Source organism: Dendropsophus ebraccatus, chromosome 11, assembly GCF_027789765.1.
Source record: "Dendropsophus ebraccatus isolate aDenEbr1 chromosome 11, aDenEbr1.pat, whole genome shotgun sequence".
NCBI classification, from domain to species: Eukaryota; Metazoa; Chordata; class Amphibia; order Anura; family Hylidae; genus Dendropsophus; species Dendropsophus ebraccatus.
The window spans coordinates 47,813,978-47,840,914 of NC_091464.1; the positions used below are offsets into that span (position 1 = coordinate 47,813,978).

The following is a 26,937-nucleotide window of genomic DNA, read 5'->3' on the forward strand; positions in this document are numbered from 1 at the left end:
GATCGGATCTTTTGATCGGACATAAAATGCTCGAAAATCATTGCAAATCTTTTGGCGTTCTGTGTGTTATGGTAAATAATTTTGGGTTTGTTCACAGAAGCCTTTGTTTGCAGTCGTTTATTGTTTAGCGGAGATAACAAAAAAATCGCTTTGTCTAATAGGACCCTTAGAGTAAAACAGGCGGAAATTACGAATGGAACCCCCACCACAGACTCCGCTTGCAATCCCACCTGCCTCAGTGTCTTAACATAACATGTTGTGCACCTCTGCTCAAAGAACTGACATGTCAATTCTATGAACCGAGAGGCTCAACACATTACATTGAGGTAGGTGGGATTTCAAGCGGAGTCTGCAGCGTGGGTTCTGCTTGGAATTTATGCCTGATTTAGTGTGAACAGACACTTAGAGTGCACTTTGCACACATTCCTGAACTATTTACAGATAATTTAGAACTATACTGTGTGGTAACATATGAGTCCTCTCTGCTGTCTATAGCGACTTCCCTGCTGCTTCTCACATAATAGAAGAAAAGTCCAAAAACGCAACCATTTTCTGTAATGTTATAATTGAACTGCTGATCACACATAACATATTATAGTAAAGGAATATCGGCACTCACCAAGTTCTTTGTGTTCTTTTATTAAAGTGTCACATCATACTTGTACCTGTAAGATGTGACACAAAAAAAAAAAAAAAAGTACAAAGAACTTGAGTGCCGGGATATTCCTTTATTACTTGCTTGGACTGGTTCCTACCACGAGCACCACCCCATTACAGAGCGCCATCTTGCTCCTATACCACGTAACATATTATAGGCTGGGTCATTCCCACATTAGTGGAGCTCTTGTACCAACCTTAGAGAGAACCTGACTTCTATCTGCTATATCAATCTGCACAACTTCCACATTTTTCCACACATCCGGCTCTAATTTATGCACCTGAAAAAGACAAATAACAGGTCATGAATACAGCAGATAGGGGCTAATGAATATGGCCTATTTAACCCAACAGCATGTCTTATCAGGTAAAGATGTTGACATGGACATCATTTATGAACATATTGTACTTTAAAAATGGTATCTTATGACTTTAGCAATGTGATCCCTCAAAAGGTTCTGCCCTGTACACCAGCGTTCCAAAGCATGTGAGGTTATTAGTCATGGTGTTTAGTACAAAGTACACATCTTGATTTGGCTGTGTTGTCCCATTGTGTTTATGTTGCATTTTTAACCCTTTGAGGACCAAGCGCAAAATTACCCAGTGGACCACGCAAATTTTCATTTTTGTGTTTTCGTTTTATCCTCCTCCCTTTCTAAGAGCTCTAGCACTTTAATTTTTCTATCTACAGGGCCTTGTGGGGGCTTGTTTTTTACAGGAGTAGTTGTACTTTGTAATGGCGTCTTTCATTCTACCATAACATGTATGATGGAACCCCAAAAATATTATTTATGAAGATATAAATTGGTGCAATCGTAAAAAAAGAATGCAATATTGTAACTTTTGGGGGGTTCCTGTGTCTACGAAATGCACTATATGGTAAAAGCAACATGATACTATTACTCTATAGGTCAGCCCGAACCATATGCAGGTCAGATCAGCGCTCGTTTACATCGTTGATCGGGCCCTGCTCGGCCCGTGAAATAGAACCCTTACACTTAAAAGGGTGCAGCCCAAGCTGCAGCCTGTCATTAACGGTAAGGGCTTGGCTGCTCACTGCAGCCAGCCCCCACCTCCTATGAAGCGCGCTCCGCTCCGGAGCGCACTTCATAGCACAGGATGTACCGGTACGCCCAGAGTCACTTGGGGACTATCACCCAAGGCGTACCGGTACATCCAATGTCATCTAGTGGTTAATATGTGTTGTATGTTTTGATCTGTCTTCCAAAAAAACAAACCTCATCATATGTATTCCAAAACGGTACTAATAAAAAGTATAACGTGTTCTGCAAAAAATAACAGGCTGGCTAGAAATAGCCTCCTGAAGCCAAAATTACAGCTAACTTTCCTTCAGGGCACAAACTAATGTTTTAGATGTAAAAACCATCCTATGTTGCCCTGGTTATACCTCTATGTTTAGGTTTATTGAGATGACAGCATTAAATCACTATTACACGTGTATTACAGTATATATTCTTCTTTGGGTAGACCATGTGCAAGTTAGAGGTTTGCTTTAAGAGGATTTTTCCCCGCTTAGTAATATCAAAGCAAAAGACCCACCTTGCTTGTAGCCCCCTATAGATTTAAAATTCACTCTGCAAAGTATCATTGCCAGCACAAATAATACCAATAACCAAGAAATATCCGTATATTATCCTCATGCCTGAAAAATGTGTTGTGTCTCCAATGATCATAGAGGCTGAAAATACATCTAGTACATAATGACTGGAATGATTCTCATGGCAATAGAGATTGTAATGAAAAGGCTCTGTGTTTGTCACTTACATTGTCTTGTGTACCAAGATCTGGCTTGTGCCACGTCTCAATCTTGATCAAAAAGTCATCCTTCATGTATTCATTCTGCAATGTAAGCACAAGTCCTGAGCGTCCATCATCTCTAAAAATAGTATAATACTCCTTAATGTGCCAAGATTATTAGCTACTTAAGATTTACGAGGAAAATATTAAACGCTGCCTGCAAACATTTAATAGATGCATTCTGACTAGGAGAACAAGCAGGGGGACCCTAATGTTAATAAAACTATTTCTAAGGCAAGACTAATGTATATTTAATACTTCTCATTTCAATGAATAATTGTTATTTACTCTTCTTGATAACATTATAATCTCTGGTATGGTTTACAGTCCTGAAGTTAAGTAGCAGGCCTGGAGTAAGTGATTGTTAATAGTGTAGACAGCAATTCATGGGGATAATTACAATGAGCTGTAAAGCTATTAATACAAAACACATTTCCCCATGAGCCACCAGCAAAACGGCCCCTGGGGAAAACTTCTCTCTGTCTGAAGGAAAAGCTCCAAAATGTAACAGTGAATTGTTCTGAATTCATTGCATAAACAGCTGATAGCATTGTGTAGTAGAGCAGAAAGTAAAAGGTCACAGTGTTGGCCGAGACAGCAATGGAATCTGCAAAACGTCAAATACCATGTGGAGTATTTCACAATTTTGTCTGATGGGACGGCTTGATGCTGCTAATTTGTGCCAAGGAATTGGTCTGGGTGATTCTCTGCTTGGGGATTGATGGTTCTCCTGTCCCACAGATCCCCCTGATATGACAAGGTAAACTCTGTGGGGGAGGAGGAGATTTATGGAGACCGGTGTACTCTTATTTGTCCGCGCCCCCTTTTCCCTGGCAGCATTCACTGCCGGCCGGGCGCCCGAACCTGTGCCCAGGGTACTAAATCTACAGGTGTAGATTTGGATCATGATTTACGCCTGCGAACAGGCGTAAATCATGATAAGTGAGGCGTAGGAGGAGGCCACGCCTTGTCACGCCAGGGGGGCGAGCGGGGCATACAGCAGTCGTACGCCTCGGGCAGACTGTTCATAAATGTTCCCGTGTGTTTCTCCATTATCCATTAGTTTCTGCACCTTCCCATTTAATTCAGACCTGATGTACATATTACATGTCTGCAGCCAGATAATTTTTTTTACACTACAAGTTGAGCTATGGTGATATAGTTTCTAAGAACTTTATATACTTACTGTAATTACTGCTCGATGACACAGTGTAAAAGGAGAGAGAAAAAAAAAAAGTTAGTATAAGTCAATTCAACAAACCAGACAAAGGTGTGTTTCCATATAAAAGAAGGATAGGGGGAGTCTTAGGAACCAAGCAAAGCGGACAGTGATGAAAAAAAAAAGGTAAAAGCTTTAGGCTTCATGCACATTCCTATATTACAGTTCTTAAAACCTCAGAGTTGTATAGAGCCCAATGGGGACTGCAGATAATACTGCAGGGCCTTACTTCATGCTCCATTGGGTGCTTTAACACAGTTATCATTCCCTAGAAGAATTGTTTCAAGAAGGAATAACTGCAATACAGTGCTGTACAGAGACATAGTACAGATGCACAGGTACTACATGTGACTCCAGATAATTCTGTGTCCACAACTTTTCTATTAGCATGAAAGCCCTAATCTGTTATACTATAAGGAACAGAAGTATAAAAACATTAATCTCTAGGATAAAAAAAGGAAATCAGCATATTAACGGAGAATGTGATAGCAGATATTAACCCATCAAGCTGCCAACACCACTATATAGGTCCTGTGGAGTCAAAGGTAATCATACTCATGTTGTTCAGCATACTGCACAGGTCATTAGAGGAAGTTATTATAAGTCATATATAGCATGCAAATACAGTGGTAGCTTAGTATGTAGTAGGTAGCTGCTGTATGTCCTGCAGAAGTGATATATTATTTCTAGTTTGGCACAGTGCTTTCTGCTGCCACCTCTGCCTGTGACATGAACCGTCTAAAGCAAACTGTGTGTCAGACTGGAAAGAATACACCTCTTCTTGCAGGACATACAGCAGCTAATAAATACTAGAGAACCTGAGATTTTTAAATAAAGGAAATGTACAATTCTGTATAATGTTCTAATACCAGTGCACTTAAAACATTTTTTCTCCTCCAGAGTGTCCCTTTAAAACTTTCTGTATGTATGGGTAAGTAAGCTTTACTCCAACAGGACTAAGTTGTGGTATCAGCAATATGTGTAGGAAAAGCAAGAAAAAAAAATTATGTAAGGTATGTTATTAAATAGAACTACGTGTTGCAAAAAAAAAAAGCCTTAAAAGTGACAACTACATAGCATTTGTTGCAATGTCCATTGGAGCCTATGAGGGCTAGGAGAGGAAGTGCACTTGACAGGAAAAAAAAAAAAAAAAAAGATCCCTGGGAGGCACAATAAACATTAAATTAGCTAACTGCATTTGTAGCCTCTCCTAATATATTACAGGAATCATAGCAGGAGCGAGCCGGGTAACAGAACATGGCAATGGCAAGGAAATCAGATTCTCAGTTGCCTATGGGCATCATCAGTATAATGTAGGGCTGAACATATGCCGTCATAGTGTGCTTACAGGCCTCTCTGTGTGAATACACTGTATATAACACTTATAATCTTATCTTCCTGTTAACAATAAGGAATAATGATGATTATGACGATGATAACAACAAGTTTAATGTGGGTATCTAGGGAATGCTACTACTAGAATTTTTCTTTTTACATGCTGTACATAATATTAATGAATATATGGTATGTATAAACCTATAAAGGTCATGACCCTCAGCTCTAAATCTTCCCATAAAGTTACAGTTGAAACTGTTCCTCTTTACAGTCAGGGGATACCAACATGCAAGGAGATACCCTCCGAGAGACAAACACAGAGAAGTGCTGCCAACTTAGCATCTCTTTAGCTCTCTAGCCTCCCCCCCAACCTAGGTAACAAGATGCTTGTCAGAATGGGCTGCATTATTCATGTAGAAGACCAGAGCAAGTGAGAATCACATGCAGATTAGGTAACAATGTCACAACTGGAGCTATGCACAGTAAAAGCCAGTATGTAGGCTTGTAATAAACTATACAGTATACTGTGAGAGCCAGGGCTGCTATTCCTGAGCCGGCAGGCTCCATACTCACTGGTCCTGCAGTAGGGGTAGGCATTCCAGGCCTTCTCGTGCATATTTAGTGCTCCTTCAGGCGCCAGCATCCTTACAAATGTTGGTACTTTACTGTAGAGAAGACAGACAGTAAAAAGTCCTGTAGACACTAAGTTTTAGAACACAAAGCACAAATAAGGGCTCTAAACTCTGTTACATGTCCTTACACTGGGTTCACTTCTGCGTAAGAGGTTGCATTGTACTGCTCAGCAACTGGAGAAGAACCAGTAAATGGGGGGGGGGGGGGGGGGGGGGGAATGGAATCCTAACTTATTACTAGTGTGTAGAGATGAGCGAACCTGGAGCATGCTCGAGTCCATCCGAACCCGAACTTTCGGTATTTGATTAGCGGTGGCTGCTGAAGTTGGATAAAGCCCTAAGGCTATGTGGAAATCATGGATATAGTCATTGGCTGTATCCATGTGTTCCAGACAACCTTAGAGCTTTATCCAAGTTCAGCAGCCCCCGCTAATCAAATGCCAAACGATCGGGTTCGGATGGACTCAAACCCAAATCTGGTTTGCTCATCTCTACTAGTTTGTCCATTATAGAGTCTCACTAGCAAAACGGCATAGAACGGACTATACTGCATGGGAGATTTAAGGGGTATCCAAGCGCACCCGTGAACAGCAAAGGAATCTACTCCATACACATTGTCTCACAGACGGAGTATACACAAAACAATATACTGCTCTTTTTAGAGCGTTGCTGTCATTCATACTATTTATGCATTATCATCCGGAACAGTGAATTGGGTGAATTAGCCCACATTCGCACTGAATGTTTTTCCTGTTTTCTCTAAAACAGCATAGAATGCTGCGTTATTTTGTCCAGATATCAGAGGACCCAATGGAGCCTCCAAAGCGGTGTGACTCATTTATTAAGATTCTTTTATTGGATTTAACCTGTGATTTTTACACAGCACCATATTCATTAAAGGGGCGTGCACCCAGTTTATTACTCTAGCACAGGAAAAGAAATCAGTGCATTGCTTGAATGGTGCATCATGTTTAATACATTTTCCTAATGTTACCTTCTATTGCATAAGACACAATAAAAAACAAAAAGGATTGCTTACAAGATTGCACAAAATGAATTTGTGCTTAGTCATTTTGACACGCTAGAGTGCCTGCTCAGCCAATCACTGGCTAGTGGGTTACTGGTGTGGCTAGCTTTCCTCAGATTCACCCCCAGCCACCATGTACATTTCCCTCCTTTAGCGTGCAGTTACCACACAGTAGGCAATGTTACCTGACATGTGAGGTTTCTTTCAGGGGCCAAGTCGTCCCCTGGGATCAACGTTTTGTATTGTGAAAGTGTGACATGACCATAGTACAGAGCATGGCGGTGTGACCAACTGAAGGATGTTCATGACACAAGCCATATTCATAAGTCAGACAATGAAAGACATTGGATGGAATAGAATAAACTTTTTAAAACCCTGACAACTTCTCAATATCTGATCAAACGTCAGGACCCACAGATGATTTCAAACACAAAAAGTCAAAGATCGAACAAGACAGAAACGTCTGAAAAGAGGCTCCGTGCTTGTTTGCATGGTAGATCTATCAATGTCCCCAATAATCTAAATACTAAACTACAGCAGAGGCTTCCCAAGTTGGTTGCTACTTATATTGCACATAGGAGTACACAAACAAAATAAAAAAAACAAACATCTGAACAAAAAATAACCCTTGGGCGCAGTTCCCTTAGTTAGTGGAAACAATGTCTGTGATTAGATCAAAAAACATCTCCTTATTTTGTTTTGCTTATTGCTTAAAAATTTCACTAAAATAAAAATAAAGAGAGTGTTTAAAAAATATAAACATGAATTTCACTAAAATAAGATATACTAACTGTAATACCACACAACGTAAAGAAGTTTTACAATTTATTATTACTTGTCCCCTATCCTGTGTGAACAAGTATGAGATTGCGGGGGGTCCAACCTCTGGGCCCCCAGACATCCCTAGATCAGCACCCCAGCTCTTTTTTTTTTAATGACCAACCTCTCCATTGATTCTCTATGGAGTTGCTGGGGAGAGTGGAGTACAGCACTTGGCTATCTCTGGCAGCTCCACAAAGAACTAATGGACCGGTGGTAGATCCACAAGGGGGGACCCGTTGAGATTCACAGGGGGGCGCAGAGGGGAGTTCCCCCACGATCTCGTACTGTGGATGAGGAACACGTAATAATAAATCGTAAAACCCCTTTAAGCCATGTTTGGTAAAGTCTAAGGAAGGAAGAAAAATAAAGATAAAAATTACCTTTGTAAATGGTAAATCTTGTGTGTGTATTGCCCTTTCTCCCCATCCTTCTCGTAAGGCTCATTCACCAGTACTTCCACACCTTCTCCTCCACCTGTTTCATTCTTACTGGCTTCTGCTACAGAGTATAGCTGGCCCACTTGGTACTGGAGGAGGACAAAACCAGTTACTTCAGCATACAGAGGGTTACCAATACGAATATTACCTGCACAACATTATATAATATGGAGCTTTATTAAGGATGTGTTGCCGTCAATGTCACTATGCCACATAACGCGACATTCTGCTTCAAATGTTTCAAAACTAATCGGGGAAGATTTAAACATGGTGTCAAGTGAAACGGGCTCAGTTGCCCCTAGCAACCAAAAAGATTCCTCACAGACTCTTTGGAAAATGAAAGGTGGAATCTGATTGGTTGCTAGGGGCAACTGAGCCAGTTTTACTTGACACCATGTTCGATAAATCTTCTCCATCAAGTCTATGTGGTTTACAAATTCCACAACATTTCTTTACAGTGGGACATGAAGATTGGGATGTGCTTTTAACTGGAAGTACCATATAGTAAAATTCACAGAATTCCCTTAAAATGGGTTGTGCGGGGAGAAGAAGACCTCCTTTCTTTCCATATCAGAAGTAAACATTCAGAGATTTGAGGGGGCATATGTATATGCCAACATCATGCAGCTATTGGACACCACATTCCCAATTTACCCGTATACCCCCCCCCCCCCACTACTGTATAGGTGCCGATCTGTGCTGTACAGGTCACAAAACAAATTTTAAGAGGATCAGCTGGTCCCTGCAGCATTTGCCTGGCCCATTTAATCCTTCCTGTTATTTCTGATCCTTTAATCTCATTTAAAATAGAAAAAAAAAATAAAAATGGATGGGAAACTCAAGATCCATTATCAAAAATCAGCATAAGCAAACTTGTATTTACATCTAACACATCTGGGTCTCTGGAATCAATAATGCAATAATGAAATCATTGACACCTTTCACAATATATGGTCCTTTAAAGGTAGTAGGAAGGTCAGGGGTCATCGGACTATGCCATGAGACCTCTGCAGCTGAACTGAGCAGGAGTGACCGAACTTAGTGGATGGCCTAAGATGGGATGTAATGAAGGGCAACAGGTTATAACAAAGCAGGCAAATGGGGGATTACTAAGGCTATGTCTCCCAGACAGTTTATTTTCATGTTTATGTCATAATAGTAGTAATAGTATATATAGTTTAATGTCATATAATGTCTAAATCTCATTTAGCAAAGTGCATCAATCTAGACCTATTAACCTTGTTGGGACAATCCCTTTAGGATGAACATGCATGGGCTTTAGCCATATAAACTGGCACACGCTACAATCCAATGACAAGTCAGTAGTATCATTTGATGCTTCAATGGCTTGTAATGGCTTCACAATGGAATATCCAGATTTCCAGGTAAAAACTTATTCTTTCCAATCCCTGAAGATCATTCTCCATACATCAGGTGATCAGGAAGATTTTTTACAATATTTACTACAGTCACACAGTCACCCTCTTACAATATTTACTAGAAGGGTTATGCAGATATAGTTACATTTGGCTATATGTTATCATACAAATTCACCTATATGGTCAAATATGATACATCCCAGCATCGGGGTGTGGAGCGGAGCCTGTATACAGTGAATAGGGAATGCAGAGAGACTGCTGAAACACACGCCTGTGTTCTGTGTACAGAATGAATACGTCAGGAAAGACGGCAGTATTCTGCTGGTGGCAGAGGGGGTGCAGCCACAGGGAACCTGCCTCCCCTGCTACCAGATACTGATTCCAGTAATATATGTGAATTCTTGAAAATCCTGGTGGCTTATAAATAGCAGAGAAGAAGATTATCCCAGAAATATGGTCTGAAGAAGAAATTAGGTTACCTGAAATATGGGAATGAGCATCAGACACCAAGTATAGCCTCGCTGACCGTGCTACACGGAAAACATCCCACCAGTTATATTCACCAGAACATGCTGTGTTCTTGGGAATGCTGGATGTTTAAGCTAACACTAAGCAAATATCCGCCAGGCTAAGTCTGCTTATAATATCTCATCCAGATCTGCAGTGGTTGCTTTGCCTAGAAGCATGCAGTAATATTAGTTCTCCACATGCAGAGTGTTGCTAAAACCTGAACAGCGCTAAAAAGGTCAAGCTCACTTTAGAGTATCTGTAGGATGGCGGATGAACCCATTTAATGCCCTCTACTTAACAGCATCAACATATAGAGCAAGGGTGTCAAAATCGCGGCCCTCCAGCTGTTGTACACCTACTATTCTCATAATACCGGACAGCTTAAGCTTTAGCTATCCAGGCATGATGGGAACGGTCATTTTGCTACAGCTGGAAGGCCGTGAGCTTGACGCCCTGATATAGATGGCCGGGGAGGTCCCTGTACTTATGAGTTAATGCTACAAAGAACACTGCTATCTAGACTCCTCACTGCTCTGCTGCCATGTGCTCATGCTGGGAACAGCCATTTTCAATTCTTCAGAAAAATTGAGCTTCTACCTGGTAACAATAAAAGAAAGCCCCAGCTGAAGTTGAGTCAAAAAGGTACTAGCTATGCCAAGCATCCCTTGTGCCCCACATCCTATACCTCCAAGTCATCTGAGTTGCAATATCACATGCAAACTGAGGACAATAGTGGTGCTTCCTCCGGGTACTCCGCTTTCCTCCCACACCCAAAAACATACAGACAGTTGAATTTACATTGTGAGCCCTGATAAGGGCAATTGACAAAACTATGTAACATGCCTGGGAATCAGTTAGTGGTATTATTAACTGTGGATAACTCTTATTATTTCATACATTACCTCTACATATTATATGCACATACAAAAAGGCATTGGCTCTTATGACAACTATTTCTAACTGGGCTGAAAATCAAGTTGAACCACCCTCACGTAATTCCATCTATAAGAATGAATAGGTTCTATGTAGCCAAGTAGGACACATATTGTGAGTGGCCGTGCAGAGTGCCTGTATTCCTGTCTCTCGTGGCTTTAATGCACTGTTAAATGAATTGGCATTGTTTGGTTGTTACTATGCGTTGATCTTGCTTGAAAACAAGTGAGCCGAGACGGCGAGGCAAGGGAATTACAGCAACTCTCGTCTCCGGGCCTTGTGCACAGCTATCATTACTGAGCGACTGGAACTCCTTATTCCGGTTCTGCAAGTGCTTGTTCAGAAGACGACATCTGTGCACCCATCGCTTTACTGCTGACGTGACTCATGTTTTTCCTTATTAGAACTTAGACTACCAGAGTGTTTAACTCTCCTAAGAAAACATACAGTACATGACTCCCTGTGGGAGTAAGAACCGGCACCTTGTTATTGCCAGTATGGCAGAGAATGTGAAGGAATAAATGTGTTAGAAAATACATTACAAAATTATCAATGAACATAGCTATTGCCATGAGGATGACTGCACCGTCAACCAGATCTGTGCATGTTTGCACCCTGTGAGGTTGTCGTTTGTTGCTCGGTTATGAAAGACATAAAAAAAAAAAAAAAAATGACAAGATTACAGACGAAAATACAGCTGCTGTAAATGAGAGCGGTTCAGCGCTCCTGCTCTGATATAAAACAGCTACAGTAAGCTTACAAGAGGTGAGCCAGGACAAAACGCAGAGCAATGGCAGTAGCATACAATGATAAAAAGCCAGTGATGAACGCTGTAATTCCAGACACAGCCCTTACAAGAGGGAAGCTATTTCTACAGATAAAAGCAGACTCTTCTTTCTTTCCAATCATACTCAACCCCTAAGGCCAGGTTCACATATGTCCAGTGATCCAGAAGGCCCCTGGATGTGTTGCTCCCTGCGTTGCATAGGCTTAAATGGGGCACAGCACCATGCTTCTGGTCCTCTATAGCTGTCTTCTGTGTGGTTGTACCAGATTAACAAATGTGATATGGCAACTATACCACATCAAGCATGTCAACCCAGCCTTATTCTAGAAATAGTATTCTACTTACTAGCACAGTAGTCTAAATTCTCTCTATTTCCTATACACTGTCAAATGTTGTATTCTACCTGAATAAATAAAGACTTGTTCATCCGCTGATCACATTGTCTTAATCTGCATGAGGTCACAATACTGCATACTGCTCTTTGGGCACACATCTACCCATGTAATAGGAAATATATGGGCAACAAATGATGCAGCAAAGGGCAGTACAAACCAGCCAGCACTCGCTCCTGTGGCACTCCCAGCTTTATAGTTGACCCTTTTAAAAGGCTTACTACACAAGGGGCAATCTTCAGCGTGTATTAGCCGGATGGTAGGGGCCTTCGTAAGCAAGAAAAATTGGATTATATAATATCGGGCTACTGTAAGAAAAGAGATATGCCAATTCCTGTTCCTCATCAGTGATTGGTTAAAATAATCTCTAAATGATGGAGTATGCTGGAAATCCTGCAGACTGTTCCCATTATCACTGATTTCTATGTATAGTAAGCTTATAACAACAACATATGGAGTTATACAGTCTATTCAGCATGGAGGCCTGTAATTGAATGGTGATGACATCACACTACACCTATTTACAAGCTGATTCTTCATATAGTTTGTGTCATAATAGTCAACTAACAGATTCTGGATGTCAGTCATAAATGCATACTACTAATTCTTCAACAAGCGAGTATGGAGAATATAGTCTATGCTGGAGGTTTTGTCTGGATGGATATCACAGGTCACAGTGAAGAAAGCCGCATTACACTGTATATCTAGTACAGTAGTCCTGTGTTTCTTATCCTCAGCCCTGTCTATAGAAACTCCTGATGTGTTGGTATATTAGATTTTCATAGGAAAATTGTCATTAAAATGTGTTTCCATTTATATCCCAATACATACATGTGGGTGTTGCTACAATAGTGTACTTGTCCAAGGGCATGAAAAGAGATGGTGTGTAACAACTGAGGAGAAAAGAAATGCTCCCTGTTTAACTGTATCCAGGTATACAGCTTGGCTTTCTTTTATTATATAAGCACAGATACGCTTCAATAAATTGCACAGTAGTTGCTCAGGATACGGTCTGAGTGGACTGTAAGAGCAGTGAGTGCAGGGCAGACACAAAGTTAACTTTGTAAAGTTACCAATTGCAGTGCACTGTAATTATGCAGTCTATAGCCCAAAGTTAGACTGAAAGGAAATGTCAGAGCAAGTACAGTACTAAGAAATCAGTCTTTTTGCTCAACTATTTAAGTGTGTGATAACCTGTGATAGAATATGGTGGCTACAAAGTTTGCTTAAAGGGGTACACTGGCAAAAGAAAAAAAAAATCTTTCAAATAAACTGGTGTCAGAAAGTTATTTAAATGTGTAATTTACTTCTATTTAATAAAAAACAACAAAAAAAAAAACGTTAAGTCTTCCAGTACTTACCAGCTGCTGTATATCCTGCAAGAAGTTATTCTTTCCAGTCTGACACAGTGCTCTCTGCTTTCCGTGTCAGGAACTGCCCAGAACAAATACCCATAGAAAACCTTGCCTGCTCTGGACAGTTCCAGACAGGGACAGAGATGTCAGCAGAGAGCAGTGTGTCAGAATGATAAGAAAACACTATTTCCTGCAGAACATACAGAAGCTGATAAGTACTGAAAGACTGGAGATTTTTAAACAGAAGTAAATTACAAGTCTATATAACTTTCTGACACCAGTTGATTTGAAAGTCTTTTTTTCCCGCCAGAGTACCCCTTTAATTCTGCAACTGCGTGGTGAAATCGCATGGGGAGCTTTGCACCCTCATACAGTAAGAATCTGACTGTTCTCAAAAAATGGAGAGTTCGATGAAGAGCAGTCCCTTCTCTCAGCAAGTGTACAAGCCCTACAGGCTGTAATCTTTCACAGCCACTAATTCACTATCACTCCCTGTCTGAGGTACCTTTGGGATGGCCAACACATAATGACGACTGCTGTTTACCAGGGATGATACCAAGTGTATGGGAGGATAAAGCCCCAGAGTTGTAACAGATATAAGCAGTCTAAGCAGTAGTAACAAACTATAAATGCAATCTTCAGCCAAGTACAAGAACAGAAAACCAGATGTAAAATAGGGTGCAGTATGATAAAGAAACATATGACCTCCGTCAGTACCTTGGGTCTCACCTACACATTTCGTAAGTTACTTTTATTTGTAACAAAGACATACAGTATATCTATTGTGAAACCAAACAGGTCTGAGCAGTCCGGCAAATAAGGCTCTGTTTATATTTCATTGCAAACCTACGTCAAAAGGTATACATTGGGAGGATCCCCCACGGCATACCTCTCATGAAGGCTGTGACATGTCCATTGTTAAGGCATAGAGAGGTATGCGTCACCCATAGGCTCCCAACGTATAACTATATAACTATCAACTATATACACACACACACACATACATACTTCCCTTCTGTGAGAAATAATATATGAAATAATAAATGTAGGCTATGCTTTTGCTTCAAATCTTATAATGCTCACTACTGCTCTATAGAAGCTACTGCAGCTATTTATACTGTATATTTTCTGCTTCTCAATAAACATTCTCTATCTTATATGTAATGACTGCCAACTGAATAATAGGGGGGTCACACAACGTGTGTGTGGGAGGTCACATGACTGTCCGCAGTGGCTTAAATGACATACCATGGTGGGGATGCCGTACTTTGACTAATCTGTGGGCTGTGCCATTTTTTTGGTTTACCAGGATGACTGCATTGGGTAAAGGTAAGCGGAATTTTAAATACATACATATAAGAAATACGTATCATTTCATATAATATATAATATGGAAAAACAATGTGGACAAGCCCTTTTTAAGAAATATTTAGGAACCTGACAACATGTAAAGTTGGGAGAGGAATGCTAATAAAATGTCACGTCATCCTTACCCTTCCAATGCACAAAACAAAAAAAAATTTTTTAATAAAATAAAAACTACACATTGTCTCAGATGTCTGCCCAAGCCAGTTATCCAAATCTGTTTCAACATCAAAATGTTCTCACAATAAGAAGCAAACAAGTTTTGTGCTGCACTTTATAATGTTATCAAAGACTTCTAACCCTATGTGGATAATGGTATACAAGGGCAAGGTTTTTCAATATGGAACCCACAAAATGAAAGGGTAAAACATTTACCTGTTTTAGCACTCTCATAAATTATATAATATATATATATATATATATATATATATATATATATATATATACACACACACACACACATATACACCTTGTTCCCATTCCACTATCTTAATATATACATTACAGGAGATACGGTCCCCATTTTACAAACTTCCATTCACTATACCTATATACAACAGGTCATTCTAAAAGGATATGGGAAATGCCAAGGTAACCATTGACATCCTCACATTGTTTTTATAAAGCCCAGGTTCAGTGACAATAAAATACAACTTATGTAATGTAACTGTATTTGGAGTATGTCCATTTCTGCTCTAAAAGTTGTCCCCCTGTCTGTATCTGTTATTTAAAAGACATCACTTCTTCAAATGACCACAGAGTTTCAGTGATTGGTACTTCCTGTTGGAACAAAGAACAGGAAACTCTAAGCAGAGGAGCTAACATTGGGACTGGCAGGGGGATTAGTAGCAGGCGAGTACAGTTTTTTCCCCCCATTGTATTATTGCCACGCTGAGCTCTATGAAATCCAAACATTTTGCTATAGATAAAGCCTTTATCCTCACAGGCACTATGACATGAGAAGTAACCAGTATTATAAAGAGGAAGTCAGATAACACTGCTACAATCCATCAGCTAGTTAGTGGCTAGTGTATCAGATATCCATCAGCTTATGTTATGAACATAATGGTTATCTGTACAGTGCATGTGATCTACTAAGTAGGTTTTTATTTTACACTAACAAAAGAAATTTAGTATTTTTAATTTCTCCATGCTAATAAAACCACAGAACACCACGATTAGATAAGGAAAAGCACTTCCTGAAAATGTAACGGTCATTTAATTTTTTTTTTTGCAAAAATCAATAGTTCAAGCAAAACTCTGTAATATGTTTTATAAGGCAAAAAGCCTCTTTCTTTAAACAAAAAGCTGTTTTACAGCCTCCCCCCCACTTCTTATCAGCTTGATTATCAATGGAGCGGGCAGGCTGGATGATGCAGTGGGGGCAGGGCAGTGCTCCTAACAATGCTTCTGGCCAATTACGCTGACTAACACAGGACTGGCATTGAGGAGCAAGCTTTATCACACTTAGCAATTATCGTCCGTATTCATCTGATACCGGCTATTACAGCCGATTTTTGCTTTGTGTAAGAGAAGACATGCATGATGTCGGCTGATCGTTATCTTTTAACAGGTTGATCTGACGATCGCCGGGCAGCCCCCCCCCCCCCCCCCCAGGAGCTCCCCCCCCACTGGGTCCCACCTGCACCTTCTTGCTCACTATCGGTGTGTGTAATAGCACCAGCAGCAGGCGGGGGAACGAGGAGCGAGCGCTGGCCTGACAGGTCGGCGCTCACTTGCTCTCCACATCGCCCTGTGTAATAGGGGCTTAAGACACATACCTACCTCCTCAGCGTCCCGGGCGCTATAGGGGCTATCAGCAGGTTGGATTCGGGGTACTCTGAAAGGGCTATAGAAAACTTTTTATATTGTGCTGCCCTTTTGTAGAACATAATAAACATTTTTCGCTCACCATGCTCCCTCAGTGTCCTCCTGCAGTGTCTCCACGTCCCCCAGCTGAATGATTCCATAGCCACTTCTGACTTGTCTCAGCAGTGACAACCCACTCAGACAGCCACTGGCCGCAGTGCTCTCCCACTTCAGTGATTGACTAAGTAGACTATCACTGCTGAGACAAGTCCTTCTCGGAAGGGGCTATGGGACCATTCGGCTGGGGACCTGCAGACACCACATGAAGACACTGAGGGAGCGTGGTAAGCTAAGAATAATAGAGAAGGGCAGCAATATATAAAAAAAACAAAACAAAAAAAAAAAAAACTTATGACCAGTTTAAGCAACAAGTGCATATAAACAAAATATAAGAGTATGTTAAGTCTGAACACGGCCTTACAACGTAATCCTCCAAAAATTACACAACGCTAAGGAGGTTATCTAGTGTCAAGGGCTGTTCCATCTTTCAGGGGAGAATCTGGCTGTGAATTGTGGAAGGGGCATAAATATTCTGCATATGTGTCATGTGTCATGAGACAGGGTACTACTACTTCCTAGCCTGAATCATATGGACATGTGTGCTTTACTGATATCTAGATCTATACTAGTATTACATGTATGATCAGAACTCATGGCCCTTGCATTGTGTCACTGTGTATAGGTAACAATGGATGAGTTGCATTTTTCCCTGTGAGGAACACATCCACATTAATCTAGAGAATAAAGGATCTTTTGCAGAGGTAATTTCACAGCTTAGACAATATTAATCAGCTTCAACAGCATGGCGGAGGGAAGGACTTACAGTGTTAAATAACACTCATGGTGAATAACCATTTGTACTTTTGGACTTTGCAGCTTTGTATTAGTCACTGAGTATGTGCTCCAAGATACCAAGGAGGCCGATTACACCAGGATTCAGAGACATTTCCTGCACAGGCATCGCCCATGTACAAGGCTGCTCAGAGGAACACACCAATCTTCATAAAATAAACTGAAATGCTCTTTACAGAATAAACTAAAAATACCTGGATGCAGAAGATAGAAGGTGAGGAGGCCAAGTGTCATAGGGCTTACAATAGGCCACACACCTCAGCTATGGGACAGACTAAACCCATTCTCAACAAACACACACATAAAATAGCAGCACATGAAACAGTCCTGCTAGATTATGAACACTAGAATAAATATTAGTACTAATGCTATTACCCTGAGACCTGGAGACAGAATGAGCCTTTGATAGATGTTTTGCCCATGGCCATTTGAAGGTTAAACAAGGTAAAAACCTGAGAAATGTGTGTAGCAGCACTAACATAACACTGACAAACAGTATAGAAATGATGAGAGGACAGGAATGGTGATCTGGTGATTAGGATATACAGGGGTATTCCCATCTCATAGTGATGGCTTGTCATTAGGATATACAGGGGTATTCCCATCTCATAGTGATGGATCGTCATTAGGATATACAGGGGGATTCCCATCTCATAGTGATCGCTCGTCATTAGGATATACAGGGGTATTCCCATCTCATAGTGATGGATCGTCATTAGGATATACAGGGGTATTCCCATCTCATAGTGATCGCTCGTCATTAGGATATACAGGGGTATTCCCATCTCATAGTGATCGCTCGTCATTAGGATATACAGGGGTATTCCCATCTCATAGTAATGGATCGTCATTAGGATATGAAGGGGGATTCCCATCTCATAGTGATGGATCGTCATTAGGATATACAGGGGTATTCCCATCTCATAGTGATCGCTCGTCATTAGGATATACAGGGGTATTCCCATCTCATAGTAATGGATCGTCATTAGGATATGAAGGGGGATTCCCATCTCATAGTGATGGCTTGTCATTAGGATATGAAGGGATATTCCCATCTTATAGTGATGGATCATCATTAGGATATGGTTAGAAATGGAGACGCAGCACTAGTGCACTCCCCCATCGCCCCCCAAGAAGTGACAGCATACACCACTCTTTTAGGGCTACATAAGAGAAATGCTAGAATTTGTTTACGATGTGGATTGTGAATGTGGACTGTTTCCACTAAAACCAGACATCAGGGCACAGGATCAGATTTGTCACATAACAGACACTAGCCTCGCCTGACAAATCCCACTGACTTACAATAGGTTGTCTTGGGTTCCCAACTACTGTATGTCAACTTGGGGCTGGGAGATATGACCACAAAAATACAATCTCAATTTCTTTAAGATTATGAACGATTCTAGATTTAAATCTTGTTTCTTTTTTGCTAAATAAACAGAATATTTTTCTCCTTGCAGCCTCAGTTACCATTTTAAGGGTGTTTGAAACAGCAACTGTATTGCTTCCCACTGTAACAGTTCCCCATGTAGAAGACAAGCCCCCTCTGCGCCCCACATAAGTAGTTTTGCCAAATATGTTCCACTCAGTGCCCCCATATAGTATAGGAGATCTTCTTTGTGCCTCCATCTAGGTAAGGTGTAGTAGTAGAGGTATAGTAGGTAAAGGTGTAGCAGTACAGGTATAGATGAATGTTCTAGTAGTAGTACAGGTATGGAGGAGTATTGTAGTAGTAGTAGTACCAGTATAGGATTTGGTGTGGGTGGGGCATGATGCTGGCTCCTCCCACTACTCTCCAGTTATATGGTCTGGGACTGTGTCGCTCTAACTATGGTGATTGTCCCAGGAGCTCTTTAGGGCAAGGCTGCTGCTGAAGATCTCCGCTGCTGGGGAGCGGCGGGGATAAAGAAGACGGTGAATCCCTGGATCCAGCAGGGGGCCTTCTCCCTCCCCAGGCTCTGCTAGCCTCAGCTCTGGCATCTGAAGGCTGCCACTGACCGCAACTCCCAGGTCAGGTGTCAAAGTGATTTCTTTTTTTTTTTTTTAGAAAATCTAATTTACGATTTTAAAATTCTAGTTGAATTAATCAAATTTATTTGATTAATCGCCAAGCCCTATTTCAACTACTTTGTATTTTCCAAATATGATGGAATCTGCAGGAATGGCTCTTAACTAGAGATGAGCACAGCTTTAGCACCCTCAATATTTAAGCATCCTTGTATTCGAATGTCAAACAGTCGCAATGGAGCATGCTCAAGTTGGGCTCATCCCTTCTCTTAACCACGTTAGAATGGCCCAAATCTGATTTATCACACGCTAAAGCAAAAATCAGCATGAATTTGACAACCGCAGCACATCCTATTTTTCAAGTGTTCCACATGTTAAAGTTTATTTTAGGGTAGCTTCACATGTACCGCATCGCAGCGGATCCACAGCAGATTTGTCGAAATGAATGGGCATAGCATCAAATCCGCACTGTTAAATCTGCTGCGCATCCGCAGCACATTTGATGGTGCAGATTTGATGCTGTGTACATGTAGTGCGGTGGGAACACTACATGTAGGAAAAGAAAGTGTTGCTGTCATCTGTAGTAACTTTTTTTACTGAACAGAACAGGAACATGTCATGTTATTCCGATAAGCAAAAGGCACAAGGGTGCACAGAGCAGTAAATAAAAGTATAAGTTATGTAACCTGCGATACTAGATGCTGCTAACTTACCGTTCAGAAACACAGGTGTCCCAGTAAACTTATTTACGAATGGCTTACGATCCCTAGCTATGAGGGTTCTCTGCTCTAACCAGTGACCGCTGGGACGCCTTTAACAAACAGTATCCACGGCAATCTGCGGCTGATCAATGATTTACAATCACACTGTGCACTTCATGCCTCACTTCACTGGACTTTTGTTACAGAACCTACTGTCTTCCTGAACGAAGACTACGGGACACAGATTCCAGCATTGTACAGTAAAGCACCTGTGTTTACAGCAAACAGCAGAGCAGTAAATGTAAGTGCTGGGTGTAAGTACTGTCAACAGGTGAGAGCCTAGTCTCACCGCACAAAAATGTCACTCCACAAAGGGACGCCAATCATTCAGATTACATCTCATTTCATCCTGGATAACGATAGTTCCTGAAACTATTAGGCTGCATTCACATGTTCAGTGATTTTCCCGGTCCGTGATTGTGGTCCGGTAGCTACCTCCGTGATCCATGCAAAACAGTCCGTTTTGCATCCGTGTCCGTTTTTTTCACGGATCTGTTTTTACAGCATTTTAAATTACATTGATTACATCACATCCGTGTTTTTCATGGATGAACACGGAGGTCACATCAGTGTACATCCGTGAAAAACACAGATCTCATTGATTTCTATGGAGAATCCGTTCCGTGCTTCCGTTCCGAGTTATGACATGTCCTATTTTTAAACGGAACGGATCACGGATACGTGAAATCACGGAACGTCTGAATAGCCCAATAGAAAGCAATGGGCTGTAAAATAGTCCGTGTGCACGGATCCGTGAGCACGGACAACTTCCTGGAACGTGTGAATGCAGCCTAAGGGTCCATTTACACAGAAAGATTATCTGACAGATTATCTGCCAAAGATTTGAAGCCAAAGCCAGGAATGGATTTGAAAAGTTGAAAAATCTCAGGCTTTCCTATATGACCTGATCTCTGTTTATAGTCTCTTCCTGCCTTTGGCTTCAAATCTTTGACAGATAATCTGTCAGATAATCTTTCTGTGTAAATGGACCCTTAGTCTAGAAGAAAGAGAGGCCAGGGTCAGTGTCCTCCAGGGCATCTCCATCTGAAGCCTGGAGATCAGCCAAGGGTAGGGCTTAGTTTGCTAAGGTTCTATTGTAACCATATAACTACTACACCTAAGCTTACCAGTCCCACACAGTAATGGACATTTTCATTATTCTTTAATTTAATAGTAGGAGACATTGTTCTTACCTCCTCCACGGACACCGGCAACACAACTCGGCTGTAAAAAAAAAAAAAAAAAAATTATTAACAATTGAAGATGTGCACAGAGAGCACAAGTGTATGTTCACTGCAAGGAAATGACATTGACATCTATTTTCAGATACTTGTAAGGGGTGGGGTGGGTGGGGTTTTAAATTCTCTTGTGAAATAAAAAAAAAAGAAGGTTACAGAAAGTTCTGTCCCAACCCTTTTCCTTTAGGAATTGTGACCAATATGAAGACAGGCAAGAATGAAAGAAAGCAAATTACATAGTGCAACTTTGTTCCAGCTCTTCTGACATGTCATTGGAAATACTTACATCCCGCATAAAATAACAATGCAGAGCTTTTCTTTAAGAACCCTATGTTGTACCTTTTCTCTGCTATCCCTCCTGTAAATGTGCAAATAAATTGACAGTCGGGTAACTAGCTTTAACATAGAGCAAATTCATTCCAGTGTAATGAAGGGCTCATTCCTGCTCCCTTATGATGGCTGCACGTCCATACAGTAACAGCATTACAGACCCCTATAAGACGTGTATTAGCATAGATCCCTACGATACTGTTAGATCAGCTCGGACCTGCTGTCAGGGCAGGACATTAGTGACACACTTTGTACAGACAGATCCTATTAACAAGGGGAATGGTAACAGCTTAATGTCAATTTATTTATACATTTCCAGGGGGAACAATAAAGGACTCACACAATGGGAATTTCATTTGTGAGGGTCCCGGTGGGCAGTCCCCCACTGATCACATAGTTATCTCCATCCTGTGGACAGGGGATAACTTCTATTCTTGGAATAACCTCTTCAAGGACTTCTATTTACAGGTGATTTCTTCTCTTTTGGGGAACATACAATCCTATTTATTACCGATTCTAATGTTAAAAGCAAATGACAAGAATACTAAAATGTAAAAAAAAAAATGGAAGCAGTAGAGTATTCCATACATACTATTGGTTATAGAATATAACCTTATGGATTCTATGACAACATGTAACACAGTCTCAGTGACACTGATGATAGTGAAGACACAATGTACAATGATATGCAATACTTTCCTCTGATCAATAAGGAATTCTCAGGAAACTCAAGGTAACCTTGACCTCCCCAGCTAATGTTCTGCAGTGACCAGCTGGCACTATACAATAGAAGGCCTGTCACCTGATTCCGAAACTATTAAAGGGGTTCTTTTTGTCACCACTCGTCCCAACAGAAAGCCTGGATAATATTTTAAGGCGCAGATGAGAACCTCGATTATGGAATATCCCAAAGAACACTGGAAACTTAGGGGCTCTCAGCAGCAATCGATTTCTTTCTTTCGTAGCGTAGCCCACTATGTAAGCAGGGACCAGCCAAACCTGACAAGCCATTTAACTAACTATGTGCTGGATATGCTGCAGCCCCCAAGTGCTGTTATCAAACCCTGCGGCCCTGACGTCTATACAAGCCTATTATTCCTGGCACAGTGTGAGAACAGAGGAATCTCTGATGATAAAATTCATTACGAAGGTTAAGACATTAGAAGGAAATCATAAAGCATGACTACAATGTAACATTGGTCGCTGGTATTTTCATACAGTATCTATGTACTGGCGATGGCACAAGCGCTTTTAGTAGAAATCACTGTGATACAACAACACAATAAATCCATCTAACTCCTGCTTAGCCCCTACAACAAGTACAGGCTGACGGCTCAGATCATGTGAGGACAGAGAAAAAGGCTTTAGAAATCTGTGACCCTTCCGTAGACCAGCACAATATAAAGCCAAGCCAATCCTATACAGCTATCATGGTTGTGATAGCTCCTAGAGGGCTGCACAGGTGCAATACAATTGTAGCAAACCTTCAGCTTTATGGGTTTTAGGGTAAAAACACGCACACACACCGTATACGCAGCAGATACGCAGCAAATAAGCAGCAGATCTGCAGCAGATTTGATGGTGCAGATTTGATGCTGTGTTCAGTTATTTAGATCTAATCTGCTGCGTATTTGTTGCGTATTTGCTGCGTATCGCAGCAGTAAATAGGCTGCGTATACGGTGTGTGTGTTTGTACCCTTAGGGTGCTAACACACACGACCGATGCGCAGCAGATCAGCAGCAGATTTGATGGTGCAGATTTGATGCTGTGTTCAGTTATTTACATCAAATCTGCTGCGTATGGTGTGTGTGAAGCTACCCTTAGGGTGCGTGCACACTACGGAAATGCCGCGTATAACCCGCGGCGTATTCTGTCGCTCGTCCCCGCACTCGGCGACGCGCATTTCCGCCTGTGCCATAGACACTATTCTATGCACGGGTGGATTCCGCGTTCCGTCAAAAGAATTGACATGTCCGTAGAATTGGGCATTTCCGTAGTGTGCACCCACCCTTAGGCTGGGTTATCCACTCAATTTCAACATTGTGTGGACAGATCCTTTCTGTGTTTTTAATCCACTCCTGGTTTTGGTTGCAATATGAGGACCACAATACTGACTGAAATATACGTAGTGTGAACCCAGCCTTAGGGTGCAAACACACATGACGTATATGCAGCAAGTTTCCCGCTGCGTAAACACAGTGAAACTCGCTGCATATCCCGTCCCTGTGTAGTCAATGGCAGGCAAAATCGCAGCAGGGATGAACATCCCTGCTGAGAGTTTGTCTGCAGCCCGCCCTTTTAACCCCCCGGCCGCCGGAGCGTATACTTTACCTGATCCCGGCGGTTGCCGGTGTCTTCAGCAAGCCGGAGCGGGGACCAGGTAAAGTATATGCTCCAGCCAGCCGCCGCCGCCCACAGCCTCCTTAACGCATCCTGCAGCCCCGATCATCCCCCCGCGTGCCTGGCAGCCCTGATTGCCCCCCCGACAGCCCTGATCGCCCCCCCAACTGCGGGTGGGGGGGTGGTGGGGGCGATCGGGCACAAACACACACACAGCGTATACACAGCAGATACGCTTGTTTGCTGCGTATTTGTTGCGTATTTGCTGCGTATCGCAGCAGTAAATACGCTGCGTATACAGTGTGTGTGTTTATACCCTGAGGGTACAAACACACACACGGCTTATACGCTGCGTATTTACTGCTGCGATACGCAGCAGATTAGATCTAAATAACTGAACACAGTATCAAATCTGCTGCGTATCTGCTGCGTGTGTTTGTACCCTTATGGTGCGTTCACACCTACAGGATCTGCAGCTGATTTTCTGCAGCAGATTTCATTTAAATAACTGAACACAGCATCAAATCTGCGGCAGATCCTGTAGGTGTGAACGCACCCTTACAGAGAGTTATCCAGCGCTACAAAAACATAGTCACTCCCCCCCCCCCCCCCTCTCCTGTCTCCAGATTGGGTGGGGTTTCAAACTCAGTACTATTGAAGTAAATGGAGCTTAATTGCAAACCACACCAGACCTGGAGACAAGAGAGGGGAAAGTGGCCATGTTTTTGCAGCGCTGGATGACCCCCTTAAGCCTCTGGATGTTTCACTAGCTGGTAGCAAATACAATGTGAACATATTAGGGAATTGAAACAAAGTATAGACGAAAGTTATATTCACTTCCTGTTTTTTTCCTAACACTAGAACTCCCCTATTACACATCATCAATACATAGTCATCCTGTACCATCACTAAGAAGTAGCAGGACGTATAGGCCATAAGTCACCTTCTATAATGGTGGTCTATCCATAGACCTGGATACAGCAGGAACCCATTATTACATTAAAACCTAAGCCAACAAGGAAATCTCAGTTTATATAGTTGTTGGCGTATAAAGCAGGTGCTAATGGGGCCTGTTCCTTCCGTGCTGGTGCCAGCAAAGCATCACTCTGGCTTAGTTAGGGTATTTAAATACCTAGCTATACCACTAAAACTTGGTGACGTAAAGCCTTGCCATGACTGGTCTTACCTATTACTACAAGAGGACACCTTTTAGATTATAAACACCACATCAATGTGTTCTATTACTATAATTATTACAAGTGTACAGCTCAGCGGGGTGTGCCCAAGAGAAACCATGATCAAGGTCAATGCCAGGGTATGCCTCTATTAGTCAAACAATGCCACTGGCTGCACACAATGAATGGGATACGCTGTACTGTAGCATCTTATCATCTCACATACAGGCTCCCTCCAAGTCTTGAGAAGCAGGGCCCTGCCAAGTTCTCTTTATCTATGTAACCTACACAGCCACCCACTGCACTATGCATGAGAGATTTCCAAGGAAAAACTAGCAGCAGCCCTCCTGTAACGCAGTGCTCCCTAACCTGCGGCTCTCCGGCCGCTACAGATCTACAACTCCCATCATCCCCAGACAGAAGCATGGGGGGAGTTGTAGCTTTGCAGGAAGACTCACAAGCAAAGATGAATAGAGACTTAGAGGAGCTTTGTCTAATATCGGGTGAAATATCCCAGTGAGAGTATAACAAAGGAATAGGGAACCTTCAGCCCTCTAGCGGTTGCAAAACTACAATTCCCATCATTCCCGGACAGCCAAAGCTAACCAGACATGATGGGAATTGGAGTTTTGCAACATCTGGAGGGCTGAAGGTTCCTCATCCCTGATAGAACACATGGTGATCAGACACAACACTGTACAGGTAATATACAGAACAACGTATGATTGTTCTAACTGCAAAGACACAGAATGAAATCTATCAACACTACAAACCTGGAGTAAAATAGCCCAATACACCGGAAAAGTCTTATATTTTTTGCAATTACAATTTTACACTAAAGCCCCCCCCCCCCCCCAATGTGAACAGCGTTCAGCCAACAGGACGCAGCAATGTGAAGTGTCAGGTGTCAGTGGAAGGATGACTATTCCTCACCCTGCACAGTGGACTACTAAACAAGCTCAGCAGCCTATAGATCCTATCATGTATGTGTCACACACATATATATATATATATATATATATATATATATATATATATATATATATATATATATATATATAACACATACACACACACATGCATCACTTTATACACACATCTACTCCTCTCTCCTATCATGTATGCATCACTATATATACACATATCTACTTAGCTCTCTCTCCAGTAATCTCCAACCTGTGTCAATTCTTCAGCCCTAGAAATACAACTCCCAATAAATATATATATATATACACACACACACACACACACACACACACACATCAGATACACAAGTCCCCTATACACAAACCCTACCATCCCCTATATCTAGCCTCCTCCCTCCCTCCATCCATCATATATATATATATATACTCTCCATGCACACTACCTGTGCCCCGTCCGTCCCAGCAGCATCGCCTCCTCCTCCGCCAGCTGCTCTCTCCTCTCATTCATTCCTCCCTCCCGCAGGACCGCGCATCCCCCACCCGCTCAGCCCCCGTCCCGTTCCTTACAACTCTTTTATCAGCACCATGGCCGCTCCCTGCGCCTCCCGATCTTCTCCTCCGCTGATCCCGGCCCCGAGTGAAGGTTACCGGCCACTTCCTACTCCGCACCGCGCTGGGGGCGGGGCGTTGCTGCAGCAACTACTACGTCACAGGGGTCGTCAAAAATGGTGCGCGTAGAGATAAGGGCGCGTTACCTGAGGCCCCGC

General features: G+C 41.9%; 1 protein-coding gene across 1 annotated transcript in view; it reads right to left on the bottom strand.

Annotated features, from left to right (window-relative positions):
- The window catches only part of PITPNA (phosphatidylinositol transfer protein alpha), a 36,664-nt gene extending 9,965 nt beyond the window's left edge, over nucleotides 1–26,699 (bottom strand). Inside the window, exons 1-7 of the mRNA XM_069946219.1 lie at nucleotides 26,614–26,699; nucleotides 21,354–21,384; nucleotides 7,891–8,036; nucleotides 5,603–5,694; nucleotides 3,662–3,669; nucleotides 2,443–2,517; nucleotides 855–938 (exon numbers count right to left, since the gene is read on the bottom strand). Coding sequence (XP_069802320.1) covers nucleotides 855–938; nucleotides 2,443–2,517; nucleotides 3,662–3,669; nucleotides 5,603–5,694; nucleotides 7,891–8,036; nucleotides 21,354–21,384; nucleotides 26,614–26,678 — 501 coding nt within the window. The 5' untranslated portion in view covers nucleotides 26,679–26,699. The remainder of the gene's footprint in view (nucleotides 1–854; nucleotides 939–2,442; nucleotides 2,518–3,661; nucleotides 3,670–5,602; nucleotides 5,695–7,890; nucleotides 8,037–21,353; nucleotides 21,385–26,613) is intronic.
- Between the last annotated feature and the right edge of the window lie 238 nt (nucleotides 26,700–26,937).